The 27,953-nt window shown below is 47.5% G+C and overlaps 1 protein-coding gene across 1 annotated transcript; it reads right to left on the minus strand.

Moving 5' to 3' along the window:
- Nucleotides 1–27,294, minus strand: ANKRD13C (ankyrin repeat domain 13C). Its single transcript, XM_075832835.1, has 13 exons — nt 26,726–27,294; nt 17,384–17,425; nt 13,767–13,871; nt 11,953–12,038; nt 11,800–11,845; nt 10,972–11,038; nt 10,387–10,531; nt 8,022–8,153; nt 5,291–5,452; nt 4,958–5,037; nt 4,238–4,336; nt 3,761–3,861; nt 1–2,200 (listed from the first exon to the last, which is right to left on the minus strand). The coding sequence occupies exons 1-13, from the start codon at nt 27,024–27,026 to the stop codon at nt 2,070–2,072; spliced, it is 1,497 nt and encodes a 498-aa protein (XP_075688950.1). The 5' UTR covers nt 27,027–27,294; the 3' UTR covers nt 1–2,069.
- Between the last annotated feature and the right edge of the window lie 659 nt (nt 27,295–27,953).

Consider the following 27,953-nt stretch of genomic DNA (forward strand, 5'->3'; position numbering starts at 1 on the left):
AACAGACTGATTTTTCTTTGTTTAATTAAACCAGTACTTTGTGTGGATCCAGCAAGAAATGGATGATTAATTAATGAGTTACAAAAAACAGAAAAAAAAATAGAGTAAAACGAGTGAAGTCCGACCGCTTCCAGTAAAAATCCATAGACAACGCGGTGAGTTATCCAATGACGGGGGAGGGGAGACGATGCGTAGTTCCCTTTCAGTATAAAGCAGCAATTTGGAAGACCTGAACGTTAGCCTGAAGATCTGCTTCATATTACCCAGGATGCATTGCGTGGCAAATCTACCTCGGCGCACTAGGTTGCAGAACTTGCTTGTTCTCTCCAGCGTCATGTCCGCTTGGTAAATGCCTCATGATAAAACGCAGTCCATTTATACCCCCCCCACCCCCACCCATATTTAAAAGCGCCCTTTCCATAGAATCTTGCTATATACAAAACCTCAGCTTGCTGAGATATAGGATGTTGCAGTATTAAAAATGCAAGAGGATGTGTGTTCTTGTACAAAAACGACAGGGCTGCCCATTTCTCCCTTTACGCGGAGCCTTAAAGCTGCGATCACAGGCTGGTAACGCGCTCCCTGCCCTTTTCTGCGGGTGTGGAGTCATTGCACTGTATAAAAACAAAAACCCGTCCAATCACTGATGAACGACCAACATGAAAGTATTCCAGTATATTAAGAGAATCAGAAAAAAATATATAAAAAAATCTCTATACAGATCTAGAAGCAAAACAAACACCCCAGTAAATATAATCCGATAGGTCGCCCTCTAGTGTCCTTATACAATATGAACTGGCTGGGAATGCTGGGTAATTACCAATACAGCTACTGAGCCTTATTACTGTCAACATAGCGACAAGTGATATCACAGATTTGCCATTCAGGGTCCTAGATAAGCTGGATGCCCTGTGTTAGTCGCCATATTGGTTGTCACCTGGCTTTCCCAGGAACAGATAAATCCTGTTCAGCCATTTCTAAGAGGATGACTTTTTTTTTTTTTTTTTTTTTATTCTTACAGGTGAGGGGAATGCTTCTTAGGGGGAGTTCACACTGAGTAAAATGGAAAATGTGCCATAAGACGGCCGAAAATGGGAGGCGGAGGCGGTTTTTTTTCCCCCACGAGCGGAAAAACCGTCTCGCGGGAAAAAGAAGCGACGTGCCCTATCTTCGGGCATTTACGCCGCTGACCTCTCATTGACATCAATGGGAGGCAGAGAAAGCGTATTTCAAAGTGTTTTTTGCCCGCAACGCTCAATGGCCGCAGGCAAAAAAAGGCAGCAAAAATCAGCGTGCAGGCAGAGCAAAATCTGCCTCAAAATTCCAAACAGAATTTTGAGGCAGATTTCCCGCCTGCAAAAAACTCAGTGTGAACCCGGCCTTAGGATATCCAGTTTGCGTAAAAATAGCGCAAAGAAAAAAAACATACGTAAAAAGAAACGAAAGAACAGCTGTTAATAAAAACAAGACCTGTACAAAAGAAAAAAATATAAAACATTGAAACCATGAACATTTACTAAAAAAAAAATGTTTTTAAAAATGGCGTCCATTACGATATTCAGTGAAAAAAAGTGCAGTATGATTGTCTGCACGTTGCGGGGGATGGGGCTGTAACAATTTATTGGATCGACATTTGTTTCATGAAACCACAGAAGGATATCCCTCCGCTATATATATATATATATATATATATATCTCCAAACAGGAATCTATACATAATATTACATAGTGTATAATTTACGAGGGGGGGGGGGGGTGAAAAACAAAATAGGATTTCAAAAGTTCAAAGTGTAAAAATGCCAAAATTTTGTTAACACTGCTGAATGACGCATGACTGCAGCGAGGAATGGAGGATGCGAAAACATAAGACAGAAAAGTGAGGACCCGGAGGGCCCATAATGCCGCCATCTTATCCGAGCGTGCGGCCTGTAGTGATCCTAGTGGACCATTGGGATCCGCTGCACCGGAGAACCATTTATGCTTTGCCTTTAAAAGATCCCTGGCCAATGCTGTGTTCCTTGCGGCCACTTGTACGGTCACGGTCACCCGCTACAGAGAACGCCCCGGAATTATAAGTCGGGAAAGCGACTTGGATCCTCTTTGTAGTCGTCCGGTATCGTGAAGATGCAATCCTCAAACTCTCCATAGCGGAATTCTTGAAACGTTACAGTGGCGGTTATTGTTGGGAATACGGGGATGTCTGTGGACACAAGGCGGCAAAAATTAAAGGGATGGTCTCGGCCTGGACATTAGTGGCACATACTAGCCGTGACAACGTCCAACCGCTGTGACCCCCACCAATCACTAGAATGAAGTTGCAGCTTGTCGGCTCTGGTCGGCCGAATATACTCAATGGCCTTTCATGTGTCCACCAAGAAACTGCTTCTTCATTCTAGTGATCGCCAGGGGTCACAGCAGTCAAACACCCCCCCCCCCCCGAGATATGCCATTAATCCCCCGCAGGCTGGACCGGGTGCTCGGTCGTCTGACAACAGTCGGGCTCCTGCTCCAACGGTAGCAATTGAAGTTTCTTTCAATCGGGACTGTTTAACCCTTCAGATGCTGTGGTCATTAGAGACTGCGGCATCTGAGTAGTTTACAGAAGGAGGGGGAGCACCCACGGGCAGCCAGTAGTTAAAGCGTTCTTATTCTGCAAAAGTAGTAAAACATAAAACCAATACATTTGGTATCATCATAACCGTACCGACCTATAGAATAAAACGTAGCAGGATATTTACACCGCATGGTGAATGGCATAAATTTAAAATGCATAGAACAATGGCTAAATTGCGTTTTTTTCACACCGTAACATGAATCACCAGGCGCCGCCACTCACACCGTAACATGAATCACCAGGCGCCGCCACTCACACCGTAACATGAATCACCAGGCGCCGCCACTCACACGGTAACATGAATCACCAGGCGCCGCCACTCACACCGTAACATGAATCACCAGGCGCCGCCACTCACACCGTAACATGAATCACCGGGCGCCGCCACTCACACCGTAACATGAATCACCGGGCGCCGCCACTCACACCGTAACATGAATCACCGGGCGCCGCCACTCACACCGTAATATGAATCACCGGGCGCCGCCACTCACACCGTAACATGAATCACCGGGCGCCGCCACTCACACCGTAACATGAATCACCAGGCGCCGCCACTCACACCGTAACATGAATCACCAGGCGCCGCCACTCACACGGTAACATGAATCACCAGGCGCCGCCACTCACACCGTAACATGAATCACCAGGTGCCGCCACTCACACCGTAACATGAATCACCGGGCGCCGCCACTCACACCGTAACATGAATCACCGGGCGCCGCCACTCACACCGTAACATGAATCACCAGGCGCCGCCACTCACACCGTAACATGAATCACCAGGCGCCGCCACTCACACCGTAACATGAATCACCAGGCGCCGCCACTCACACCGTAACATGAATCACCAGGCGCCGCCACTCACACAGTAACATGAATCACCAGGCGCCGCCACTCACACCGTAACATGAATCACCGGGCGCCGCCACTCACACCGTAACATGAATCACCGGGCGCCGCCACTCACACCGTAACATGAATCACCGGGCGCCGCCACTCACACCGTAATATGGGCGCCGCCACTCACACCGTAACATGAATCACCGGGTGCCGCCACTCACACCGTAACATGAATCACCAGGCGCCGGCAGTCAGGGCTCTAGGCGACTGGTCCTGCCATGTGACACTGATATGAACACATACCTAGTTTTACAGGAAATCCTGGGGGAAGCTTCATCTGTACAAATTCTCGAAGTTTATTAAAGTGCTTGAACGGTGCAATTACCTCCAGGACATTCAGCAATCTGGAAGACAAAGACAACATGTGATCACATGACCCTGGATAAGATACGGCCGACATGTAAAACATAATAAACCAATAGGAGTCCAACTTCTATTTCATAGTCATTGGCAGCTCCTCCATTTTTAAGCCGGTTTCACGCCGTCATGATATAATACAGAACAGCCGGGACCTCACCAACACCTAGAATAAGAGGCTACAAACAAAACGCACCGCCCGTCCTCCTTCCCATGTGTAGTGTCAGAGTTGCAACACAGCTCCGCTCACTCGGTTGCACACAAATCTCACTGGTTAGGAATGATAGATGTAGCAGAGTGCGCAGCTCCAGCCTCGCGCTTCTCCATAGATCTAGAAACACAACCCTGCAGGCGGAAACTTACGATTCGATTCCTAGAGGGAAATCCTGGCTCACGGCAATTGTTGCTTTGAAGGTTTTCTTGTTCTCTTTGCAGAAGAGTTCCCGTCCAACATGTGGAGCTCTAGGACCAAGAAGTAAAGGAAATGATCCTGGAGCAAATGCTTTAAGAGGTTACATCAATGGCCTTGTAATACCGCAACACGACGGAAATTTCACACTTTACTGCTGAAGTTTTTAAACCAAACCCAGGAATGGAATCTTAAAGGGGTATTCCTATCAGAGATTTAGGTCATATCTACAGGATATCCAATAACGGTCTGACAGGCGGGGGATGCCACCTATCCCCAGTGCCCCATCCCGTGAGGCGGGCACAGCACCCAGGCGGAGAATGAAGGTGGCCGTGCACATTCTGTTCTATGCTCGGCTGTTTCCGTAACTCGCATGGAAATCAATGGAGAAAGTCAGACATACTCCACCTGTACGGGGTGAGCATATGTAGGATGTCGAGAGAATCCCCCACCCCCACATTGTGTGGACCTAGTGTGGGGTGGTCTGCTGTAAGCACTGCTTTCTGGAACAATTTATGGGAGCCTGAGGACGCAGGATTACTTTGAGATTATAGCTGGGGTTTGGAGGTGTGGCCAGAATAGGGGGTGTGGCTTACATGTGATATATTATAGCTGTGGCATGATTGTGCTCGCCCCCGGGTATATACATTACAAACAATCTGTTAAATACTTACTTGCCGTTTTCGGCGGACATGTACTCTTCCCACGTAATGGTGTTGGGAGAAGGCTGGGTCAGTGACTGTCTCCTCACAGGCTGCAATGAGAACATAGGTCAGAGGTGCACTGTGATGACATCATATTTAACAGATACCGTGGTGTAGTATTGTGACTCGCACCATGACTGACTTGTCTCTGCTACATCTGTACAAACACGGCTATAAACAAACATCTTTCCTTATGTTATCCTAGTCCCCTGATATGGAACTGACATAATTCACCAGATACATAGGAATCTACATGTTCGGGATCGGGGGAATTGGTTGCCGGGGAGCAGTTTGGTGTCGAACCTCAAAATTTTGTTCCATCAAGTTCCCCCCTTTACTCAGGCTCTCCATGATGGCTTTATTTCGCAGGATGTCCTCTTCACTGAGATGTTCTCTTCTTTTTCGAGATTCCAATATTAACCCATTCACTAAGTAGAAGTCTGCTAAAAAGTTTCCCACGCGTTCCTGGAGAGAGAATAAGACAATTACAATTTTTTTATTGGGGGTAAAGGGAGTCTAATTGGATATGTATATCTGTGTTATCAACCAAGTGTAATGAAGCGTCTTCATCAGTATGGAGCGGAGATGTGCAAGCCACAATGTATGCCTCCCGTATACAGTGCCAGTTGCAATTCACTCCCCCCCCATATACAGTGCCAGTTGCAATTCACTCCTCCCCTATACAGTGCCAGTTGCAATTCACTCCCCCCCATATACAGTGCCAGTTGCAATTCACTCCCCCCATAAACAGTGCCAGTTGCAATTCACTCCTCCCCCATATACAGTGCCAGTTGAAATTCACTCCCCCGCCCCATATACAGTGCCAGTTGAAATTCGCTCCCCCCCATATACAGAGCTAGATGCAAAGCGCTTGCCCCCACCCCCACAGGGTCAGGCGCACTGTGCTCCTCCACCCATACAGCGTAATACCCTCCTGCTCATTCTTTCACAACCATTTTTTTTTCCGCCTCTGAGGAACTTCCCCGAAAGACAGAAAAGACCTGTAACATCTGTTTTTGCTGGAGGATGGATGTGCGGACCCCATGTAGAGCCGTTCATCTTTGTATAACCCATGGACGGAATGCGCCATTTATACAAGTATTAGGCTCTGTTCACACTTGCGTCACGATTTCTCTTTTTACCGGAGCCGTGGCGGATAGGACTGATCCATTTTTTTCTCCATTGACTTATTTAGGATCAGTCAGGTATCAGTTTTTATGCTGGATACAGTACTGCAGTATGCTATGCTATTCTGACCATCAAAAAGCAACTGAAGCCTGATTGAAGAAACAGACAGACGTGTGGACAGAGCCCAATATACACGCACATCTGTGGAAAATTTCCATCGATTTGCATTGCAGGTGAATTATTGCCGTCTGACATTCTGGATACAATTCTAGACAATCATCAAAATCATTAGAGCCCAAGTGCAGAATCGTAGTGTGTAAAGCCCAAAGACTTGCTGTGTTTTCAGTAGGTCTAGTGCACCGGCGCAAAGCAACATGTAGGCAGAGTAGCAGCCAACAGTAGAACAGAGGGTTTAAGGATAGGAATTCACATGGAGGAAATAATGCAGACTAAGAACAGGGAAAATAGGCCAAGCTCCAGCTCATGTAAGCCGATGCCATCTTGTTTCTAATCCTGTTCTACACCAACATGTAGGTCAAGAGGCTCCCATGTCACCATTTCTTGTCCTCATTTACCCTTCTTAAGAGAAGTCCTGGGGGTGGGAAACAGACATCTGACCTTTGCCAGCCTCCACAATCAGGTGGTGACATTTGGTAGGCCTAATTGCACCCAGTAGATCCCAGAGGTTACATAACCAGCATGTAGGTTTGGTCAACTCACATTAGAAAAGGGGAGATAAGCAGCTGCCACACATCTGGGGCGGCTTATCACACAGGAATTTGTAATTTCAGATAAAGAGAAATCCAGCTTTTAAGATCCTGGTATCGATCCCAGGCAATCAGTGGGAGAACCCCGTAGCCAAGGTTTAATTTCCCTGCAGCACCACCGCAGGGGAAATGAAGTATTACACACTGCTCATTTAAATCAATAGTCTGTCTGTGTAATGCACGGATGTTTTGGGTCCTCCAGAGAGATGCTCCCTAATAGCGAACCTCACTCAGGCTTATAGAGGAGCTTCCAGAATGAAGCAGCTTCCTCTATTAACTACAAGGGTTTTTGGTAATGTATTCTAAATCAAATAACCCCTTTAACCCGTTAGTGACCGGCCCATTGTGTTTCTACGTCAGTCACTAACGGGCCTTATTCCGATGCCATAGACTTTTTATGTCGCGGCATCAGGATAAAGTAAACAGAGCAGGGAGCTGTCGCATCTACTCCAAAATGGTACCAATAAAAACTACAAGTCGTCCCGCAAAAAAAAAGCCCTCATACAACTGCATCGGCGAAAAAATAAAAACGTTACGGCTTTTCAAACATGGAGGCACAAAAACAAATTTAGAAAGAAAAAAGTGTTTTTACGGTGTAAAAGTAGTAAAACATACAAAAACGATACAAATTTGGTAACGTTGCAATCGTAACAACCCGCTGAATAAAGTTATTGTGTTATTTATACCACACGGTAAACGGCGTAGATTTAGGACGCAAAAAAGAGTGGCAAAATTTCAGATTTTTTTTCTATTCCCCCCCCCCAAAAAAAAGTTAATAAAAGTTAATCTATAAATAATATGTACCTAAAAATGGTGCTATTAAAAAATACTTGTCCCGCAAAAAAAAAGACCTTATACGGCTATGTCGACGCAAAAATAAAAAGTGTATAGCTCTTGGAATGCGACGATGGAAATACGTAAAAAATAGCTTGGTCATTAAGGTCCAAAATAGGCTGGTCATTAAGGGGTTAAAGCAGCACATGGTGGACATCTTGGCAGCGAGTCACATGCATCACGTGATTCTATTAATATTCTGTAGAGACTTTCTGCTGGAGACGGATGACACAGCAATACTTATAAAAGACAACTCAACCCTTTATATGTCACTCAGGTTTGGTCACAGAGGAGCGCCCACATACCGTTTTATCTTCCCTGAAAAGCCAGCCAGTTTGGGCCCGTGAAAATGTGATTGATTTTGTTGACAAGGTTGCAGAATATATGTCGCTACTCATTAAAATATCCACTTCCTCTTCCGTCTCCATTTCAGATTCCTGGAAACAATTGAACATAATGAACTTTAGAGCAATTACCACCAACAATAGAGGAACACACATTGTAAACCTAGGGAAGATAGGAGAGCGAAGGCCAATAAACTGAGCCACCTGTGTGGAATACAGCCAAGAACACAATCTGATTTATACAGGATCCAGCATCCAGGCCTTACACTATTCACCATATACAGAACAATACAAATACACAGAGGAAAATGCAGCAACCGCGTCTTTCAAGATATGATCCCGTTAAAGAGGATCTGTCAGCGCTCCTGTGTGGTGTAGTATAGAGGAGCTGTCAGCTCTCCTGTGTGGTGTAGTATAGAGGAGCTGTCAGCTCTCCTGTGTGGTGTAGTATAGAGGAGCTGTCAGCTCTCCTGTGTGGTGCAGTATAGAGGAGCTGTCAGCTCTCCTGTGTGGTGTAGTATAGAGGAGCTGTCAGCTCTCCTGTGTGGTGTAGTATAGAGGAGCTGTCAGCTCTCCTGTGTGGTGTAGTATAGAGGAGCTGTCAGCTCTCCTGTGTGGTGTAGTATAGAGGAGCTGTCAGCTCTCCTGTGTGGTGTAGTATAGAGGAGCTGTCAGCTCTCCTGTGTGGTGTAGTATAGAGGAGCTGTCGGCTCTCCTGTGTGGTGTGGTATAGAGGAGCTGTCGGCTCTCCTGTGTGGTGTAGTATAGAGGAGCTGTCGGCTCTCCTGTGTGGTGTAGTGTAGTATAGAGGAGCTGTCGGCTCTCCTGTGTGGTGTAGTATAGAGGATCTGTCAGCTCTCCTGTGTGGTGTAGTATAGAGGAGCTGTCAGTTCTCCTGTGTAGTGTAGTATAGAGGAGCTGTCAGCTTTCCTGTGTGGTGTAGTATAGAGGATCTGTCAGCTCTCCTGTGTGGTGTAGTATAGAGGATCTGTCAGCTCTCCTGTGTGGTGTAGTATAGGAGGAGCTGTCAGCACTCCTGTGTAGTGTAGTATAGAGGAGCGGTCAGCTCTCCTGTGTAGTGTAGTATAGAGGAACTGTCAGCTCTCCTGTGTAGTGTAGTATAGAGGATCTGTCAGCTCTCCTGTGTGGTGTAGTATAGAGGAGCGGTCAGCTCTCCTGTGTAGTGTAGTATAGAGGAGCGGTCAGCTCTCCTGTGTAGTGTAGTATAGAGGAGCTGGCAGCTCTCCTGTGTGATGTAGTATAGAGGATCTGTCAGCTCTCCTGTGTGGTGTAGTATAGAGGAGCTGTCAGCTCTCCTGTGTGGTGTAGTATAGAGGAGCTGTCAGCTCTCCTGTGTGGTGTAGTATAGAGGAGCTGTCAGTTCTCCTGTGTGGTGTAGTATAGAGGAGCTGTCAGTTCTCCTGTGTGGTGTAGTATAGAGGAGCTGTCAGTTCTCCTGTGTAGTGTAGTATAGAGGATCTGTCAGTTCTCCTGTGTGGTGTAGTATAGAGGAGCTGTCAGCTCTCCTGTGTGGTGTAGTATATAGGATCTGTCAGTTCTCCTGTGTGGTGTAGTATAGAGGAGCTGTCAGTTCTCCTGTGTGGTGTAGTATAGAGGAGCTGTCAGCACTCCTGTGTAGTGTAGTATAGAGGAGCTGTCAGCACTCCTGTGTAGTGTAGTATAGAGGATCTGTCAGCTCTCCTGTGTGGTGTAGTATAGAGGATCTGTCAGCTCTCCTGTGTGGTGTAGTATAGAGGAGCTGTCCTGACATGTTTTAGTAAATACTTCTATTCCCTATGAATAATTTGGGACCATCTTTTCTTATAGCACTGCATTGCACTATTCCTCTATTATTCCTACTGGAGATTTATGAAAATATTGAAAACTGGGGGTTACCATTCCCTTGTCAATAGGGTGTGTTCCCTACACCGTCTGACACTATCCAATCAGTGCTGACAGTGTCAGAAGGTGTAGGCACACGCCTAAGAGCCATCACCCAGCTTTGCATCAAGTGGTTTTTGCCGCTATCATGGTAATCCCATTTTTATAATAAAACGCCGCATTTTTGACACGGTAGAAAAACCACATAAATTCAAGGCCATTCAAATTAAACATTAGTAGATTTTAATTTTTAAAGTGGAATCCCATTTAACTAAAGCAGAGAGCTCTTTGCAAAAGTCTAAAGGGAGTTCAATGAAAAACATGACAGCCCAGACATAAGATGTCAAAAACTAGGACTTGGTGGGGAGTAGGGGGACATGGAACCTAAAAAGTCAGGTAAGGGCACATGGCTGCACCCCAGCGTGTTATCAGAGCGGTCACTCACCTCGTGATGTATTCTCTGGTAGACCTTCTGCTCATTGTCTAAGACTACGAATGACTCGGAGGGTATAGCGTCTCCATTAAAGATAAAGCTGAGGTCTCCTCGTTGGCACTTCATGTCTGTGAAGTCTATGAGAGTAGTGTCAAGCCTGGAAAAGGAGAAAGTCTTACTTACTACAGAAACTGCGAGAACTTTACACTCCATCTGAACTACGTCAAGAACTTTGGACGGGCCCCCTAGAGCAGGTGCCGCACTTACTTAGCAGCTCCCCCTTCTGGCTCAGAGTAGGATCTCAAGCTAGTGACCCTTTCTATGAAGTCCATATGCCCCTTTAATAAAGTGACCAAATAGACAAAGACACTGGTTCCAAGGAAATCTAAAGCATCCACCTATAAACCAGAACCCCCTCTATGGCCGCCTTCATCAGGTACAGTAATGGGCTCCACAGTGAATAGGCCAATGCACAGAAAATTCAGAAATAACTAGATGTTACCATCGAAAATGTTACAAAGTCCTAAACGGAGAGGAAAACTATAAGAAGTGCTGCAAATACCTCCCGAAATCCAGGTAGAAGAGTTGGACACACACCTGATGTTAATACCTTGTTTATAGATCTTGCACGCATCAGAAGGCAGAATACGGGACAGTAAAGGCACTGGATGGGAGGGAAACACACGCCATGTAATCACATCATAGTCCAATCAGAAATACAGATATATACGTTGTACCTCCTGTAAGGACAAAAAGATGGTAACACCCATCCAGGTGCCAGTAACCGCAAACCAGCGATCAGCCCGATCAATGTACTGATGATTTTCATTGTAGGTATGCTGGTCGTTAAAGGGACATCCACTACAAGAGGCCTGTGACAATCCGTGGAAAATCATTGGGATCATTAAAGGGGTTCTCCGATTTGGATATTCCCTTTTTGTTAGAAGACTTCCCTCAAGCTGATCACAGGGTGTTGGAGTCTGCAGCGATCAGCTTTAATCAAAGGGGGTTCACAGTAGCAAGTATTTAATTTCTCCTTAGCGCCACCACAGGGGGAATGAAGCATTACACAGTGCCTACTGAAATCAATAGGCGGTCTGTGTAATGATTGGACACGCTGGGTCCTCCAGAGCAAGAGACGCGCACGGTCCGCCATTAAGGCACGGACGGCCGGCCGTGGAGTGTCATCCGCGGTCTGTCCGCAATCACAGGCCGTGCACACAGAAGATGTGCATGTATTTCAATGGGAGTGGACAGCAAAATGACTTGTCCTGAGTTTTTAGGGTCCGCAATTGTGGCCCCCCACACAATCCATGTAAACCACAGTCGCGTGCATGGGCCCATAGACGGGTCCGCAATACATCCGCATTTTTGCATGAGGCCCAAGGGCTCAAAGTGGAGGGGCTGCTCCCAGGAACTACTTACCCCAACTTTGAAAATCCCAGTGAAGTTCCAGGTAGAAGTCTCCGAGCTGTAAATACACAGGGCAGAGCTTATACTACAAACTACTCACACGCCATAAAGAGAGACAGAATAAGATGACAGCGCATTGTGATTGGTCCATAATGTGCACGTTACCTCTTTAAGGGCATTCAGCAGACGAGGTCTCTTTTCCTCCACACTTTCCCTGGATTGCTGCTTCAGCTTTCTCAATAACGCCGTGACTGAAATATTAACACATGCGGAGACTGCACGTCAGCCAGGATTTTATAGGTTAATGCAGGCGTGTAACGTTAGTCATGGGGAGTTAAGTTTGATTACAGCTTTGAGCTGGTTTATTAACACCAAATTTTTTTTTTTTTTTTCATTTTATTTAAAGGAACACCATCCCCAAAAGTATGTGAGTAGATCTAGAACCAACTGGTATTTGTGCTTAGATCTTTTTTTTTTCTTTAACACCGCACTCTATTCCCAGCAGATGGGGAAGGATTTACAGTCAAAGCCGGAAACAGGAGGTGAGCGGCAACATCGCCAGCCCTCCCAGATAACCCCTCCCCTAAGGCCGTATGCACACGTTGCATATTACGTGCGGTTTTGCCAAGCGTATTCGCTTTTGGAAAAAAGGGCAGCGTAATACAGTACAAGCAAAGTCTATGGGATTCCAGGTAATCTCATGTCCACGCTGCGGTATTTTTCGGGACGTAAATTGACCCTCGGTGCGTATGTTCGAAACCGCAGCATGTCAATTTATCTCGCAATTCCGCTTGCAAATTCTATCCTTGTAGTTCTAAGAAATACTGCAGCTATTTACGCAGCAAAACATAAAACCGCTCTGAAAAATGCATTAAAAAAAATGGGTTTTTTTTCCTGCGGTTTCCTGCAGTTTTGCTGCGTATTTTCCACCGCAAAATACGCGACGTGTGCATGTAGCCTAATAGTGACATAACAAGTCCTCCCAAGATTATCCTCTTCTTTGGTGACATCACCAGCCCACCATATAAGTCCCCCTCAGTGACATCAGTCATCCACAGAAAAACCCACCCCAACTGTGATATCACCAGATACACATATCCTTCCCTTCGTGACATCCCCAGTCCTCCCCAGATTATCCTCCCCCTCGTGACATCACCAGTCCTCCCCAGATTATCCTCCCCTTCGTGACATCCCCAGTCCTCCCCAGATTATCCTCCCCTTCGTGACATCACCAGTCCTCCCCAGATTATCCTCCCCTTCGTGACATCACCAGTCCTCCCCAGATTATCCTCCCCTTCGTGACATCACCAGTTTTCCCCAGATAACCCCCCCCACAATGACATCACTCTGCTCTGTGTCTGGCCTCCACACTCTTCCTTTTGGGTCTTCCCTGAAGCAGTACAATAGACCTGACATTCAATAATCCTCTACCTACTGGTGATAAAGAAGTTGTAACATTGATTTTCACTGTAGGCTGTAAAGAGTCTGGCCACTAGATCTCAGCACATGTGAAAGTTGTAATATTTAACCCAATAGATGCTGCCGAGTTGCCCAGGGGGGAGGGAGTGGGCTGCCATATATGCCATGCTCTTCTACCATCTGCCGCCAATCAGTATTTGCAGGTAATGTTACATATCTAAAATGCCTTTGAATCTTCCAAAAACAGCACCACACCTGTTCATGGGCCGAGTCGGGTATTGCAGCTCATCTCCATTGAAGTGAATAGGGCCAAGCGGCAATACCGCACACAACCTGTGGACAGGTGTGGTGCTGTTTTATAAGAAACCGCTATGTTGTCCTGATGTGCCTGGGGCAGCAGAAAGATGCTTGACACGTTGTCAGTATTTCACGCTCAGCATTTACAAGGCCATAAACATCAGCCAAGATCTGAGTCGTCCACTTGTCTCTCGTCCTTATTGTCAAGCAACGAGGAGGCGACGGACGCCCTGCAAGGATCACACATGGGGGAAGCTGCTTACTCATCTGTCTGTCTCCATAGCTGATTGCCTCCGCCAGCGGGCTCCAACCCTGCGCGTTCTTCACTTTTACAGGAGAATTGTGCGCCAATAGAAGATGAGCACATTCTGCAAAACAAACAGAAAAACGGAGAAGATAGAGACGGACTACTTTTCTCTTAAGATCGGTAGGTGCCCCGGTAGCCAGACCCCCACCGATGGCGAAGTGATGCATGTCCTAGCAATATGATCGGGGAATACCCCATTAACGCCACGTTTCAGCCATTATAAAGATTTTTTATGAAATGATGCAGAACATCTTTGGACCTATATGAAAAAATATTTAAAAATAAAAATTAAAACGACACTAAAACCCCAATAACCTTGTCTGAGACTGAATAACGGCAAACGTGGCATCATCTGTGAAAGCTGGAGTAATTACATCTCCATGGGCAGGGTAGTGCGCCCCCTGGCTGCCAGCACTGGAAATACCAGGCTCAAAAAGGAATGGCCACAGCTCTCTACCACGCTCTCATGAAATGGGTTCTGGACAGGATCTTTGGGCGATTAGGTTTCTATAGAGTGGCGAAGGGCGCGGTGCCGCTCTACGGTGCAGGAGTCGCATGTTAGATGCTGCGGATTATTGCAGAGTTGAAAAAGCATCAACCAAATTCTGCATTGCAGTGACTACGTTTATTCCTCCCGACTCCCCCAAACATGTCTTCCTATAGGCCAAGTCATTACACGGTCGGCATTTGCGGTCCAGTCTGATTGAAATGAATGCACATCTTGTGTGTACGCGGTCCCTGATTGCGGACGGCTGGTGGATGACGCTCTACGGCCCGTGCGTGCTGTAATCACGGAGCGCACACACAGCTGGAGTTTGTGCAGGAGGGATGGAAGGCCGGTCCCGCCGTCTATGATCTAGTGTGTGTGGCCACTCTCGGCTATTCTGTGGCTCGTCATCCGCTCAGGAATTTCTATGATCACAATGTCACGGACGTGAGGCCGTCACAGAAGTTAACATGTCATCCATTCAGATTTTGTGCAGTAAAACGCCACCGTCTATAAAGCGAGGGGTAAAGTCTGCGCTCACCGAAGAGGAACTAGTGCCCTGTCTGCAGTGATCTGTGCAGGGGGAAGGATCGCCCAGCAGATCCCCCGGCCACACACTACTTGCCTCTAGGTCGGAGAATGGGGGTCAGTCTCTTGGGAAGATTTATGAAAACTGGAGTAGTTTCCCACAGCAACCAATCAGATTCCATCTTTTATTTTTTAGAGGCCTTTTTGGGAAAAGAAAGCAGCGACCTGATAATCGCCTATAGAAACCATCTCCACTTATACTGTGAACAAGTTTTCATAAATCTCCTCCGCTCTGATCTGGTTTAAACCTTATATTAATATATTCCACTATTCCTGCCTCATCTGATCACATTTATTACACATCATCTATACGGCACCCACATATACTGCGGAAACACGAGACCCCGGTGCCACGTCCTGGTTTATAGAAAGCTCAAAGCCTCATTCATACCTCTAAAGTGCAACTAAACTATTAAAAAAACTCTTGACATGTCGTACATTTTGCTAGTTATCTACAAGAAAAGGAGCCAAAACAAAGAACGCCGGGCGCACATCGCGCATCATCTCTTGTTTGTGGTTCCAAAGGGTCAGGGGTAAGCGGTTCTGCCTACCTGCTGGTATTGTGCTGTGTAAGGTGTGAAAAGACTGCGGCTGGTAAATCCGTGCGGGGGGCCGTCAGGACTCTCATAATGTAGAAATTGTTGAAGAAAAAGGGTCTGTTCACACGGCCGAATATACGGGGGCTGAACGCTTCCAAACATCTGCCCATTGAATTCAAATGGGAAAAGCAGTGTTTCGTTCCCCAGGGTATTTTTTTTTTACACCCGGTTTGTAAAAACGGCGCGTAAAAAAGCCCCCCCTTAGTAAAAAAAAAAAGAAGTGCATGTCACTTCTTGAGCTGTTTTATATTGGGTCAATAGAAAAACAGCTCCAAAAACGGCCGTAAAAAACGCTCGATGCTTAAAAAACAGCTGAAAATCAGAGGCGGTTTTCCTTTGCAAACAGCTCCGTATTTTACAGCCGTTTTAGGTTTGCCGTGTGAACATACCCTAAGGATTAAATTCTCCAGCGCTGTCCATTATTGAATTAGGGAAATGAAACCAAGGTCGGAGGTGTAGAATAACGCCTCATGCACACGACCGAGTCCCGTCAGTGATCTGAGGAAAGATCGGACACGTTCTATCTTTCCTCGGATCGGAGACTCGGACCCGATTCACCCGCTAAAGTGAATGGGTCCGTGAAGACTATCGGATGCCGTCAAAAACGGCCCGAGTCGCACAATGGTCGTGTGCAAGAAACATAAGATATATTTTCTCAGTATAAAAGCTTCGCGTTACGAGATCAGACCGATCCCATCAGGCAAGAAAAACACAAACACCCAGCGGGATTAACGAATTCTTTTAATCCTCTTAACCTCTGACCCCAATGATGTTTACTTTCACTTTAGCAGTATAACTACAGGTGTTTCTCGCCTGATGAAGAGATCGGTCCGATCTCGTAACTTGTAGGTTTTATACGGATAAAGAATACATCTTATGCGACACCTCCAACCTTGGATTGATTTCCCCAATTCAATAACCCTGGACAGCGCCGGAGAATTGAATCCTTTTTCTTCAACAATTTCTACATTTTGATCGGTGGGGGTCAGAGAAGTGAGACCCCCACCGATCTCTAAAACGAAGCGGCAGAAGCACCTGGGTGAGCGCTGTGCCACTTAGTTTGTGACCGGCGTTCCTCGGAGCCGTGTACGGGCTCAACAGAAAGTCTAGGAGTCCGTAGACCGCTCCCTCTGCTTTCCCAGGAACGCCGATCAGAAATAAAAGCAGCACATCGCTCACCTGAGAGCTTCTGCTGCTTCGTTTTAGCGATCGGTGGAGGTCTCGCTGCTCGGTCCCCCACCGATCAAAACTTCTGCCATGTGACTATGACATGTCAACGTTTTTTTAAAAAGTTTAGTTACCCTTTAATATACCTGGACTAATTTTCTGTTCTTCCGCCCCCCAATTAATATACTCTGTGTCCCAGCAACCCCTTGACTTCCTGTCTGGGTGACCACTATTTGTAGAAGTCACAGGAAGTTCTATTTGCTCCTCATCCCCCAGTTTTTTTTTTTATGAGGTGTCGCACCTCCCAAATGTCCTGGAGTCAACAGGACAGACCCAATTTCCCAGTACGAGACTCTCCGGCTCCAGATCGCTCCTCCAGGAAGACATTGATCTTTGCAGATTGGCGCGGGGAGTATTGGAACGTAAAGGAGAGGCTGTGGCTGGTTTAAGGGCACCACGGCTGATACGGAGGGCACTGGGGCGGACATTGGGGGTGGCACGGACTCGCTAGTGAGGTTTGGGATGCTCCGTGCCATATAAAGCTTCTTTACCCCAGAATAGTCTCCAACCTGTGGCTCTCCAGATGTTGCAAATCAGACTCCGAGGGCATGCTGGAACTTGTAGTTTTGCACCAGCCGGAGTCACGGGATGAAGCCACTGAACTAGAGAAGACACGCAATGCACAAGGATTTATAGCATTTAGAGGAAGGCTCTAGTGATACTTGCACGTACCTTTATGACCCAACATCACTGCCAGGTGTAGCGGGGTATTACCTAGAAAAACAAGAGAAGAAATGAGTGAGATGCCCCCCGGTAATACCAGGTACAAGGCTTAGGAGATCGACGTCATGCCCCAATATTGATACCACATTGGGCATCTGAATGCAGAACAACCCAAAGACTAAACACAAACCCACTGCTCAAGCTCCGACTTGCTGACGCCTTTGTTTTATCACGTGTGCTATTTTCCTCCTGTATCAGCCAGTCCTGCTCATGACTTCTCCCTCTTGTAGCTGGGCTGAGCTTTAGACATTTAATACCAGCTATGGAGACTTCATTTAGTTGGGCGACAACCCCAGTGGGAGCTCTAATGGCGGCCATATTGGTTGTTCACCAAAGTTTAACCACTCGAGGACGAATTAAGAACTGGACACTGAGAAGGTTTTTTTTTTAAAGGGGGTTTCCGGAGTTCTCAATTAGGTTAGGGCTCTGCAGCTAATTTTGGTTACGGCTACACCGTGCAACCTCAACGCTTCCCTATTGTACGGTGATCGAAAGTCGCCGTGGAACCGAAGACTACAGATCAAACCTTGTGTATAGATATATATATATTTTAGAAAAAATCTGCAACTTTCTAATACTTTGTGTTTCAGTTCCTCACCCATTTCAAGATCTCTGCTTGCTGTCGTGAATAGAAACACCCGATGAATTAATTTCCAACCTGTAAAATACAACAACCAGCATGCTGGGAGTCGTAGTTTAACCCGCAGATGGAGAGCCACAGGTTAGAGATTACTGCAGCAGAGGAACGAACCTATTGTGCTCCGGTTCTCGTCACTTCCGGCGCAACATATGGGAATAAAACGCGAGCGAGTCCCCTGTAATACAAGCCGACATGTCAGCATCACGGAGCACAAATCCCAATTAATGGGTCACCATTTAAAAAGGAAAAGAGAAAATCTTATTGAAGGAAGCATGAAAGCCTATGAGGACGAGCGGCATATTGAGGCTGACAGATCTAGGGCAGCAAACACGCGCCTTACTCTGATCAAACTTTAAACAGCACTTTATATAAATATTTCAGGTGCAGAAAAGTAAAATAACACGCCAAACATCGTCTGCGTGATCGGAACAAGACATACGCGCAGCTGATGAGGTTGGGGGAGGGGTACTCCTTAAAAATGCTCTAAAACCAGAAGTCTGCAGCTTAGAGAAGTAAATGGTGGCCATACACTTAAAGGGGTTTTCCACTTTCTGACAACTGATGACCTATCCACCGGATAGATCATCAGTACATCATCGGTGTGGGTGTTATATCACCGTTAAGCCGCGTCGGTGGCCTGCGAGCACCAGATGTTATGGCACATAATGCTACGTACGGAGGCGGAAGCAGATGGCTCCGTACATTGCATAGCGGCCGCGCTGCAGAAATGCAGGTCCGCTCCTATTCACTTGAACAGTCCTGCAGCTCAGCCGCTATCCCGTCGCCGGAGCCAACCGCTTCCGTAATGTTCGTCCGGTGCACAGAGGCACCGGACCAGCTGATCAGTGCGGGGAGTGGGTGTCTGACCCCCACAGATCATGTACTGATGATCTATCCGGTGGATAGGTCATCATGTGTCAGAAGGTGGAAAACCCCTTTTAGACGGTAGTTGGCCAAACGCATTTTGGCCAACAGCTATTGCTCCTGACCCCCCCCCCCCTTTTTAGTATAGAGAGGCGGTGGCTTTTCTCCTCTGGCAGCCACTTATCTCCTGCACAAAAAACAAAGGATCGGGCACGATGCAATGCAGCCGGTCTGATCCTTCTTTCCCCTGCATCTGCCGTTGCGGGAGTAGGGACACCCCCATACACATTAGAAGGTTGGCCGATCCTGCTGAAATCAGCAGGTTCAGCGGACAGTCATTTTATGCTAATCAGCATAAGTGTCATATCTTCATTCAAGCCTTTCCGAGTTAACCCCGCCTCTTTACTTTTGATTGACAGCTCCTCACCTCCCCCAGCACACACAAAGTCCCGCTCATCAATGTCCTGTTCTGGGGCGTGCGCACAACGGGACACCATAGCGGCGCATGCGCAGTAACTAGATTTGAGGCCCGGACGAATTAGGAAATGGTGTCGAACCATACATGACAGGCTCACGCGCGAGATTTTGGCGGTGGGTGGGCATAAGAGGAACGAACGAGACTAGTGGATTATTACCATAAAAGGCGCAAAATGTTTGCAGACCGTTATCTATGGTCGGAGGAGGAGTTTAGGAGCAGGGAGAACGCCAATAAACTTTTGACAGCAGCGGCCAGCGAGGAGTGAGGAGAGTTCAATAGGTGAAATGCTGGTGACAGGTTCCCTTTAAGGGTTGGTCACAAATGGCAGATTTATTGCAGAAAAAACTGCGACTGTCCCAGTCAAGTGAACGGGAACATTAACCATAGACACAGCGCCCCCCGCCTTACACTAGAGATAGAAGTCACCCAAACACGTTTGGTGCCTGGCAGCTGCCCTGACATCGTACAGCCGCGTATACACAGCCTTACATACAACGGTCAGCATTGCCTTGGCTCTATGGCAGCGCTCCCCAGAAGACGGCAGCAAGAGATTAAACATTTACAGGTGGGTTGGCGATATAGAGAAGAGTTATACACCCATACAGGAAGAAGAGGGTTCCCCCAGGGTTTGGTGGTTGTAAATCAGTCAGTGGTCTCCAACATGTGGCTACTAGGGCATGCTGGGAGTTGTAGTTTGCAACAGATTGGCTTCAGGCCTGCGGAGGACACCACTGAGGTCCAGGAGGATCATTAGGAAATCACTGAATATTGGCCAACGCCCCCTGCGCTGATCGTGTAACGCTACGGGCCGGGAGGGACGGCAGCAAATTCATTACGTTTTAATTTAGAAGATTCCCTATGGAATACTTGAAGCTATTAACTCTTGCAGACGGTAACGGCGGTTTCTCTCGAGGGTAACGCAATCCCTGGAAGCAGAAGACTTAATTAGTAAATATAATAACATCAGAGTATTCTCCTATGTGGGCGGCGGATAAAATGATCTGTAAGGATTGTACGGGAGTCAGAGCGCGGCGCCCGGAGAGAAAAGGTCTGAACGAACAGAGAGTTTTGACAGATACGAGAGAATATAAAAAGACCGCATGGCGTGAATAACCGCGGCATCCGGAAATAACCGGTGCATGAAATATGTGATAGGAAGGAGCGCAGCAATACTGGATGCAGCCGCGGCGGTCCCCTCCGCAGAGGCAGCAGCTGTACAGCCAATGCCCAACATTTATTAACCCCGTGACGTTTATGGTCCAAAATTCTGTCCTGATTAAGGACTTCGTATTTCTTTATAGCAGTCTAAGTACATTTTTTCTGGTACAGAGCTCCAAATCCCCTGCGCACAGAGGTCGGGCTCAGTATTTTCCAGCAGAGTAAGGCCGGGTTCACACGGAGTTTTTTGCAGGCGGAAAATCTGCCTCAAAATTCCGTCTGGAAGTCTGAGGCAGATTTTGCTCTCCCTGTACGCCGATTTTCGCTGCGTTTTTCGCCCATTGAGCGCCGCGGGCATAAAATGCTGCGAAATACGCTTTCTCTGCCTCCCATTGATGTCAATGGGAGGTCAGAGGCGTAATCGCGCGAAGATAGGGCATGTCCCTTCTTCGTTTTACCGCTCGCGAGAGAAAACCGCCCCCGCCTCCCATTTAAATCAATGGGAGGCATTTTCGGCAAGTTTTGTGGAGCAGTTTCCGCGTCAAAAAACTCGTAACTGGTTATGTCCGGGGATAAGCGATCATTACTACGATCGATCGCCGGTTTCCGTGCATTTCCAACATGCCGGCAGCGCGTCTCCTTGTTTACACATAAAGATGCGCTGCCGGCAATGATATTTAACGCTGCATAAAACGATCCAATCACCCGATGAACGAGCGTTTGCCCGATCATTGGCCCACGTAAAAGCGCCTTCAGTTTTTAATTGCATAAGCCATCCTTAAATACGTCTTTTAGTATGGAGACGAGGACACGAGGCGCCTGAGCAGGAGAGCCAATGAGAAAGCTCCTTACTCAGCCAATGGTCGGCAGCGGTGCGAAGAGCTGTGAAATGGTCTACATAGGAGTGAATGAGGAACGTACAGATCCACTATATGGACAATAGTATTGGGACACCTCCACATTACACTACAGAAGCTTTTATGACAGCCCATTATAAATCCATAGGTAATAACATGGAGTTGTTCCCCCTTTGTAATAGAACAGCTCCAGAGTCCAGTGGCGGCGGCTTTACACCAGTCCATCCGATGTTTGGCAATGTAAGGCTGGCATGCAGCTGCCCGGTCCCCATGACATGAAGCTCCCGGGCACAGTTTTTGTGTGGATGTTAATACCAGAGCAGGTCTGTACTCTGCAGTTATGGAGTCAGCAGAGCGTTGGTGACTTTTCTGCACTTGCTCCTCAGCACTCGGCGCCCCGGCTCTAACTTTATGTGGTCTGCACTTTGTGGCGGAGTTGCTGCGGTTCATTAAAACACAAGGTATTAACGGGGCGGCTGCGTGTGACAAATATGTTGTGGATTTGCAACAGATTTTACTCTTTTTGATGTGAAGCGTATGATCACACGGCCTATTTTCGGACGTTTTTCGGGCCGTAAACGCCCAAAAACGGCAGGAAAAAAAATAAAAAAATCGGAAGCAGAACGCCTCCAAACATCTGCCCATTGATTTCAATGGGAAAAACTGAGTCCTGTTTCGACGGGCCGTTTTTTTTTAACGCGGCTGTTTTGAAAAATGGCCACGTAAAAAACGGCTGCGAAAAAGAAGTGCAGGTCACTTGTTGAGCCGTTTTTTTGGAGCAGTTTTTCATAGACTCTATAGAAAAATAGCTCCGAAAACGGCCGTAAAAAACGCCACGAAATACGCGAGTGGCTTAGAAAACGTCTGAAAGTCAGGAGCGGTTTTCCCTTGAAAACAGCTTTATATTTTCAGACGTTTTTGAGTTTGTGTGTGAACATAGCCTAAGGATGAAATCCGCAACAAACCTACTGCATATTTTTTTCCACTGAATCTGAACCCTCCCTTACTGGAGCAGTACTGTAATGTGTCACAGTGTGAACAGGGATTTAGGAAGCATATTATGAAAACCAATCACCTAACTGCAAGGTTATGTTGACACGTAGCGGACTTGCTGTAGATTTTGCGTCTATAACTGCAAACAGAAAATCCGCATCGGCACGCGGCAGCAGCATTTGAAAAAATATCTCATCCACACTGCGGAAAACGTACACTTAGAAATTGACCAGCAGGGGGTTTCTTTCAAAAATCTGCAGCATTCAACATTGCAGCAAATGGAGGTGAAGTCACCTATTGTTCCCTGTTATCAGCCATTTACGGCCGGCGAGAGGCTGACAGGTTCATCAATGCGATACTCCAGATACTTTCCTGCCATTACCACGTAAATATAGACTGACACCTCTTGCACAAGACCGAGATCGGGCCGCGAAAAACGGTCCGAGTGTCAACTGGATTTCCCGGCCCAACCGCAGTGCAGGTGAACGGGACTCCCGGCATCAGACGTTTTCTGCCTCACCACAGAACGGCTGTTCCGTACCGTATCATTTTATTCCGTTCCGAACAGTTCCGTGGGGCGTCAGGGACTCCAAGCATCATGAAAGTGCCTACGACGCCAGGAGTCCCGTTCACCTGGACCGCGGTCAGGCCAGGAAACGCGTCCGACACACGGACCGTTTTTCACGGCCCAAACTCGGTCGTGTGCAAGTTGTGTGAGAGTTATAGCTGCTGCCAAGAAAACCTGCACCTGCCCACGCCGCGGCGACATCTGCAGAACAAGCTGAAGAATTTGGAGATAGACAAAAATATCCTGAACTTTTAGAGGCACAAATAGTAGAGTAAGGCCATGTTCACACGCGTAACCAAAAAGTCTGAAAATACGGAGCGGTTTTCAAGGGAAGACACCTCCTGATTTTCAGGCTTTTTTTTTAAGCCACTCACGTTTTTTGCTGCGTTTTTAACGGCTGTTTTTTTGGAGCGGTTTTCTATAGAGTTAATGAAAAACGGCTCCAAAAACGTCCCAAGAAGTGACCTGCACTTCTTTTTCGCGGCCATTTTTCAAAACGGCCACATAAAAAAACGGCCCGTCGGAACAGAATGCCGTTTTCCCATTGCAATCAATGGGCAGATGTTTTGAGGCGTTCTGCTTCCGACTTTTCAGCCCTTTACGGCCAGAAAAAACGGCCAAAAATAAGCCGTGTGAACATACCCTAAAGCTAAGGCTCTGTTCACACGGTTGTAGGCTCCATCGCAGATATTGTCAAAAATGCCAAAAAATAGCCCAGCATGCTGCAATATTTTTTCCGCTAAAACAGCGGAAAGCCAAGCGCAGTTTGTGTCATGTGATCTGAAATGGACTATTTTTTACTGTTCCGTCAGGGGAACAGAAATAAATAAAATAATGCAGATGTGAACAAAGGTCCTTTTAGACCAACCAATTTTTGCCATAACAACGAGCGCCGATCAACGAGGCAGCTCTTTGATCGTCGCTCGTTTGCTCCTTTCACAGGGAATAATGACGGTTACGTATGTTGACGAGCGCTCGTCCCCATACATTTCCATCATGTCGGCAGCGCAGGTTTATACAGGGGGACGCGCTGACGACAACCATAATATTTCCTGCTGCAAAAAGGACACGATCATCCGATGAACGAGCGTTTGCCTGATCATTGGCCCATATAAAAGGGCCTGTAGTCCGCACGTGGCGGATTGCCGAAAATTTTTTCCACAGGAAATCGGCAAAAAAAGAGCCACACAGAATCTTACGGATTTTCCTGCAGTTTTCACTTACAAAAAACGAAAAAAAACTAAAAACTAAAATTTTAGTCATTCAAAACCCGCAGCACGTGACCCTAACACTAGATCGCTCGCGGGGGATTAGATTTTTTTCTTTCCTATCGAAGTCAATGTAAAAAATCTGCGAAAATCCACAGCAGTACGAACACTCTGCGAAGTGACCATGTAACGCATGCCCGCGCCAAGGTGGAACCCGCACATGTCTTGATGGCACTTTGCCAAGACTGGGAATACCATTTGTGATGTCTATTAGCCTGAGCAGGTCATAATCAAAATCAAAAGTGAAGCAGCTTTGTAAAATCTCCTAGGCAGACCTATGTGTCTCCATGGTTACAGACAACAAACAAATCCTGTGTAGTCGGATCCTGCAGTCATGCGTCACTCCCCTCTCCGATCTCCCTATATAAAGAAATTACCCGATGGTCTTCTGTAAGGCACTGGAGCTTTATATAGTTTATAATCTATCGGCTGATTTCCAGCACAGTGATATCTCTGCAGCAACTTCCAGCTTATTCTATGCAGCAGCCAATCTAAAAAAAAAGCAGAGCTGCAGTAAAAAGCATGGAGGTACAGAGCACTATCTGCGCTTTTTTCCATCAGATTTCTATTATGCTCTCCATTGCCAGTGGGCTCAGCTCACAACCGTGCAAAATACTTCATGTCCAGCGCTATTAATGACCACAAAACCAAAAAAAGCAGCTGCTGCAAAGTTAAGATTCTGCCACTTTTAGGACAAAACTCGCCGCACTGGGGAACAACGGATCCATCAAAATAAGTTTTTACCCCCCAAATGATAACGGACTGTACTGGTCCATTGGTCGCGCTTTTATAGCAGCTTCACTCCCTAAAGTAAATGACGCTGAGCTGCAATACCACATAAAACCTGTGGACAGGTGTGGCGCTGTTTTTATTGAAGAAAGCAGCCATGTTTTTCTTATCCTGGCTACCAAGAGCGTCTGATTATGAAAGACCCAAGCATTACAGACAGTCTATTGATGTCAATTGCTGTAGAGGAATTAAACACTTACTGCCAGGTTACATCTGATCGCTCGGAATCAACCGGCTATCATCTTATTTTCAAGGGACCCTTCCGTATATTGTCCACCCCTTATAACCAGAGAAATTCAATTCTAGTGGTACCATCGCCCCTAAAACACGGAGTGACGTGTCCTGTAGTAATCTGCCGCTACCTGAAGATAAAGGTGTGCTCCGGTATTAAGCAGTCCCAGAGCCGCCCCCTGGGTATAGATACCAAGAATGATTGATTTAGATGGTGGGGGTTGTGTACTAGAGACCTGTACATAGGGAAGACAACCCCCATCATCCTCTACTTCTGTGACAGGTGCATTTACCCATCACTGACTATGATGCCGGAGGTGCAGTGCGGGGGCAGGGAAGAATCGGTGGCTGCAGTGACGGACAACACATTTATTACATACAGGAGGGGGGGGGGGTCATATGCCCTGTTCTACTATAACTCCAATCATCCACTATATGATCAGTGGTATACGAGGGGATATCTGATAAGCAGCGGCTGCAGACGTACATCCCACAGATCAAATGTCCTGACCGGCAGCCACTACTGGCATCTAACATAAGTGACCAACAACTCTACGCCTGGTGCGATTGGCAGAATTCTGTGCAACTGACAGGCCTCTATTGACAGACAGCCCTGACCCTGCCTTGATTGACAGATCTCAACACTAACTAGATTGACAGCACTGACCCTGCCGTGCCTGACATCTCCCAACCCTCCCGTGATTGATATCTCTGCGGCTGACATTGGTAGCCCTGACGTGATTGACATTATTGAAGGAGAGCCCTGACCCTGCCTCCGATTGATAGACTTCTGTGCAACTGACAGGCCTAGATTGACCCTTGCCTTGACTGACCGCTCTCAAAACTGCCTAGATTGCCTGACATTGATTGACCGCCCTGACCCTTCCTTGATTGGCACTTTTGCAGTGGACATTATGGACATCTCCGACCCTGCCGTGATTTACATCTCTGCGGCTGACATTAATAGCCCCGACCATGCCGTGGTTGACAGCCCTGACCCGGCCGTGGTTGACAGCCCTGACCCGGCCGTGGTTGACAGCCCTGACCCGGCCGTGGTTGACAGCCCTGACCCGGCCGTGGTTGACAGCCCTGACCCGGCCGTGGTTGACAGCCCTGACCCGGCCGTGGTTGACAGCCCTGACCCGGCCGTGGTTGACAGCCCTGACCCGGCCGTGGTTGACAGCCCTGACCCGGCCGTGGTTGACAGCCCTGACCCGGCCGTGGTTGACAGCCCTGACCCGGCCGTGGTTGACAGCCCTGACCCGGCCGTGGTTGACAGCCCTGACCCGGCCGTGGTTGACAGCCCTGACCCGGCCGTGGTTGACAGCCCGGACCCTGCTTGACATTTCTGCGGCCGACATTGATGGACAGCTCTGACCCTGCTCGGCTCTATGAGGTTCTGTATCAGCTGAGGCATGTCCGTAGCCCCTCCCCCCGTCACTGACCGTGGTTGTCTTTCTGGCTGATGCTGTGGGTCCTGATGAGGGACGACAGGCGGCGGATGTCCCCCTTGAAGACGCACTCGTGTACGGGGTAGTAGGTGCCGGGCTTGGACTCCCCATCGCTGTTAGTAATGGCCGGGTTGGAGGGGGCGCGGATCACTCGGTGGTTGCTGAAGCCTTTGCTGTTCCTGTTCTTGCGGTTGAAGGTACCCCCGGCCGTAGCCTCCTCATCGGGCTCCAGTAGCTCCTCATCCTTACACGGCTTGTGGTCCCGGCGGAGGGAGCGGATCTTTTCCCCGGTCATTGGAACAGATAGGACGGGGGGAAACAAGGGGAAAGAAAACGGGCAGCCCCGTGTGGAAAGGAACAGAAACCCCGAACATGCGGCTCACACCCGGGATATCCAACAGCGAACAGAGCGCATCCCTCCTCCTCAACACAGCAACAACCCGACCGCGGCCATCTTACAGCACCGCTATCGCGAAGTCTGTCAGCACCGAGAACTCAGCTACATCAGTGGGCGGGGAGAAGAAATCGTGACGTAAGCCGAGTGTGCACGCCTGCGCAGTTGTTTCAAATAGAATACTTCAGGGGGCGGACGCATTCTAGTGACGTTTTAGGCATGCGCAATCCACTCGATCAGCGAACCCAAGTGGGCGGTCGCAATCTAGTGACGTAATAGGCAATGGTCACTGCCGGTCATTAAATTTCCGCAGCAAGACACTGTATATACAAGTGGTCGCCATTCTTTGGTTCTGCTGCATGGTTAGTGTCACAATAGCTGGAGAAACGCAAGTGGCCCACGTGCTGTTCAAACAAGAAGTGTTGCCCGTAGCAACCAATCAGGTTCGCGCTTTTATTTTTCCAAAGCAGGTTTCAAATGGAAGCAGTGATCTGATTGGTTGCTATAGAACATGAGGCCCAATGTGGTGGATTTATCAAAACTGTCCTTGTTGCCTATAGCAACCAATCAGCGCTGCTTTCATTTTTCAAGAGCAGGGTAAGAAATTAAAGCGGAGCTCTGATTGGTTGCTATAGGCAAAAAGTACCGTTTTACTGTTAGGCAGTTTTGATAAATGTGACATTCCCTCTAAAATCAAATGATTCCCAGTATAAAAGACCTTGAGTCGACTTATAAAAACTTCTACCCAGACATTTTATTTGTTCCATAGAAAGCTGAATGACAACCAATATGGCCGCCATGTCCATTCTCTCAGGTTAACACGCTTTC

This window comes from Rhinoderma darwinii, chromosome 7, assembly GCF_050947455.1.
Source record: "Rhinoderma darwinii isolate aRhiDar2 chromosome 7, aRhiDar2.hap1, whole genome shotgun sequence".
NCBI classification, from domain to species: Eukaryota; Metazoa; Chordata; class Amphibia; order Anura; family Rhinodermatidae; genus Rhinoderma; species Rhinoderma darwinii.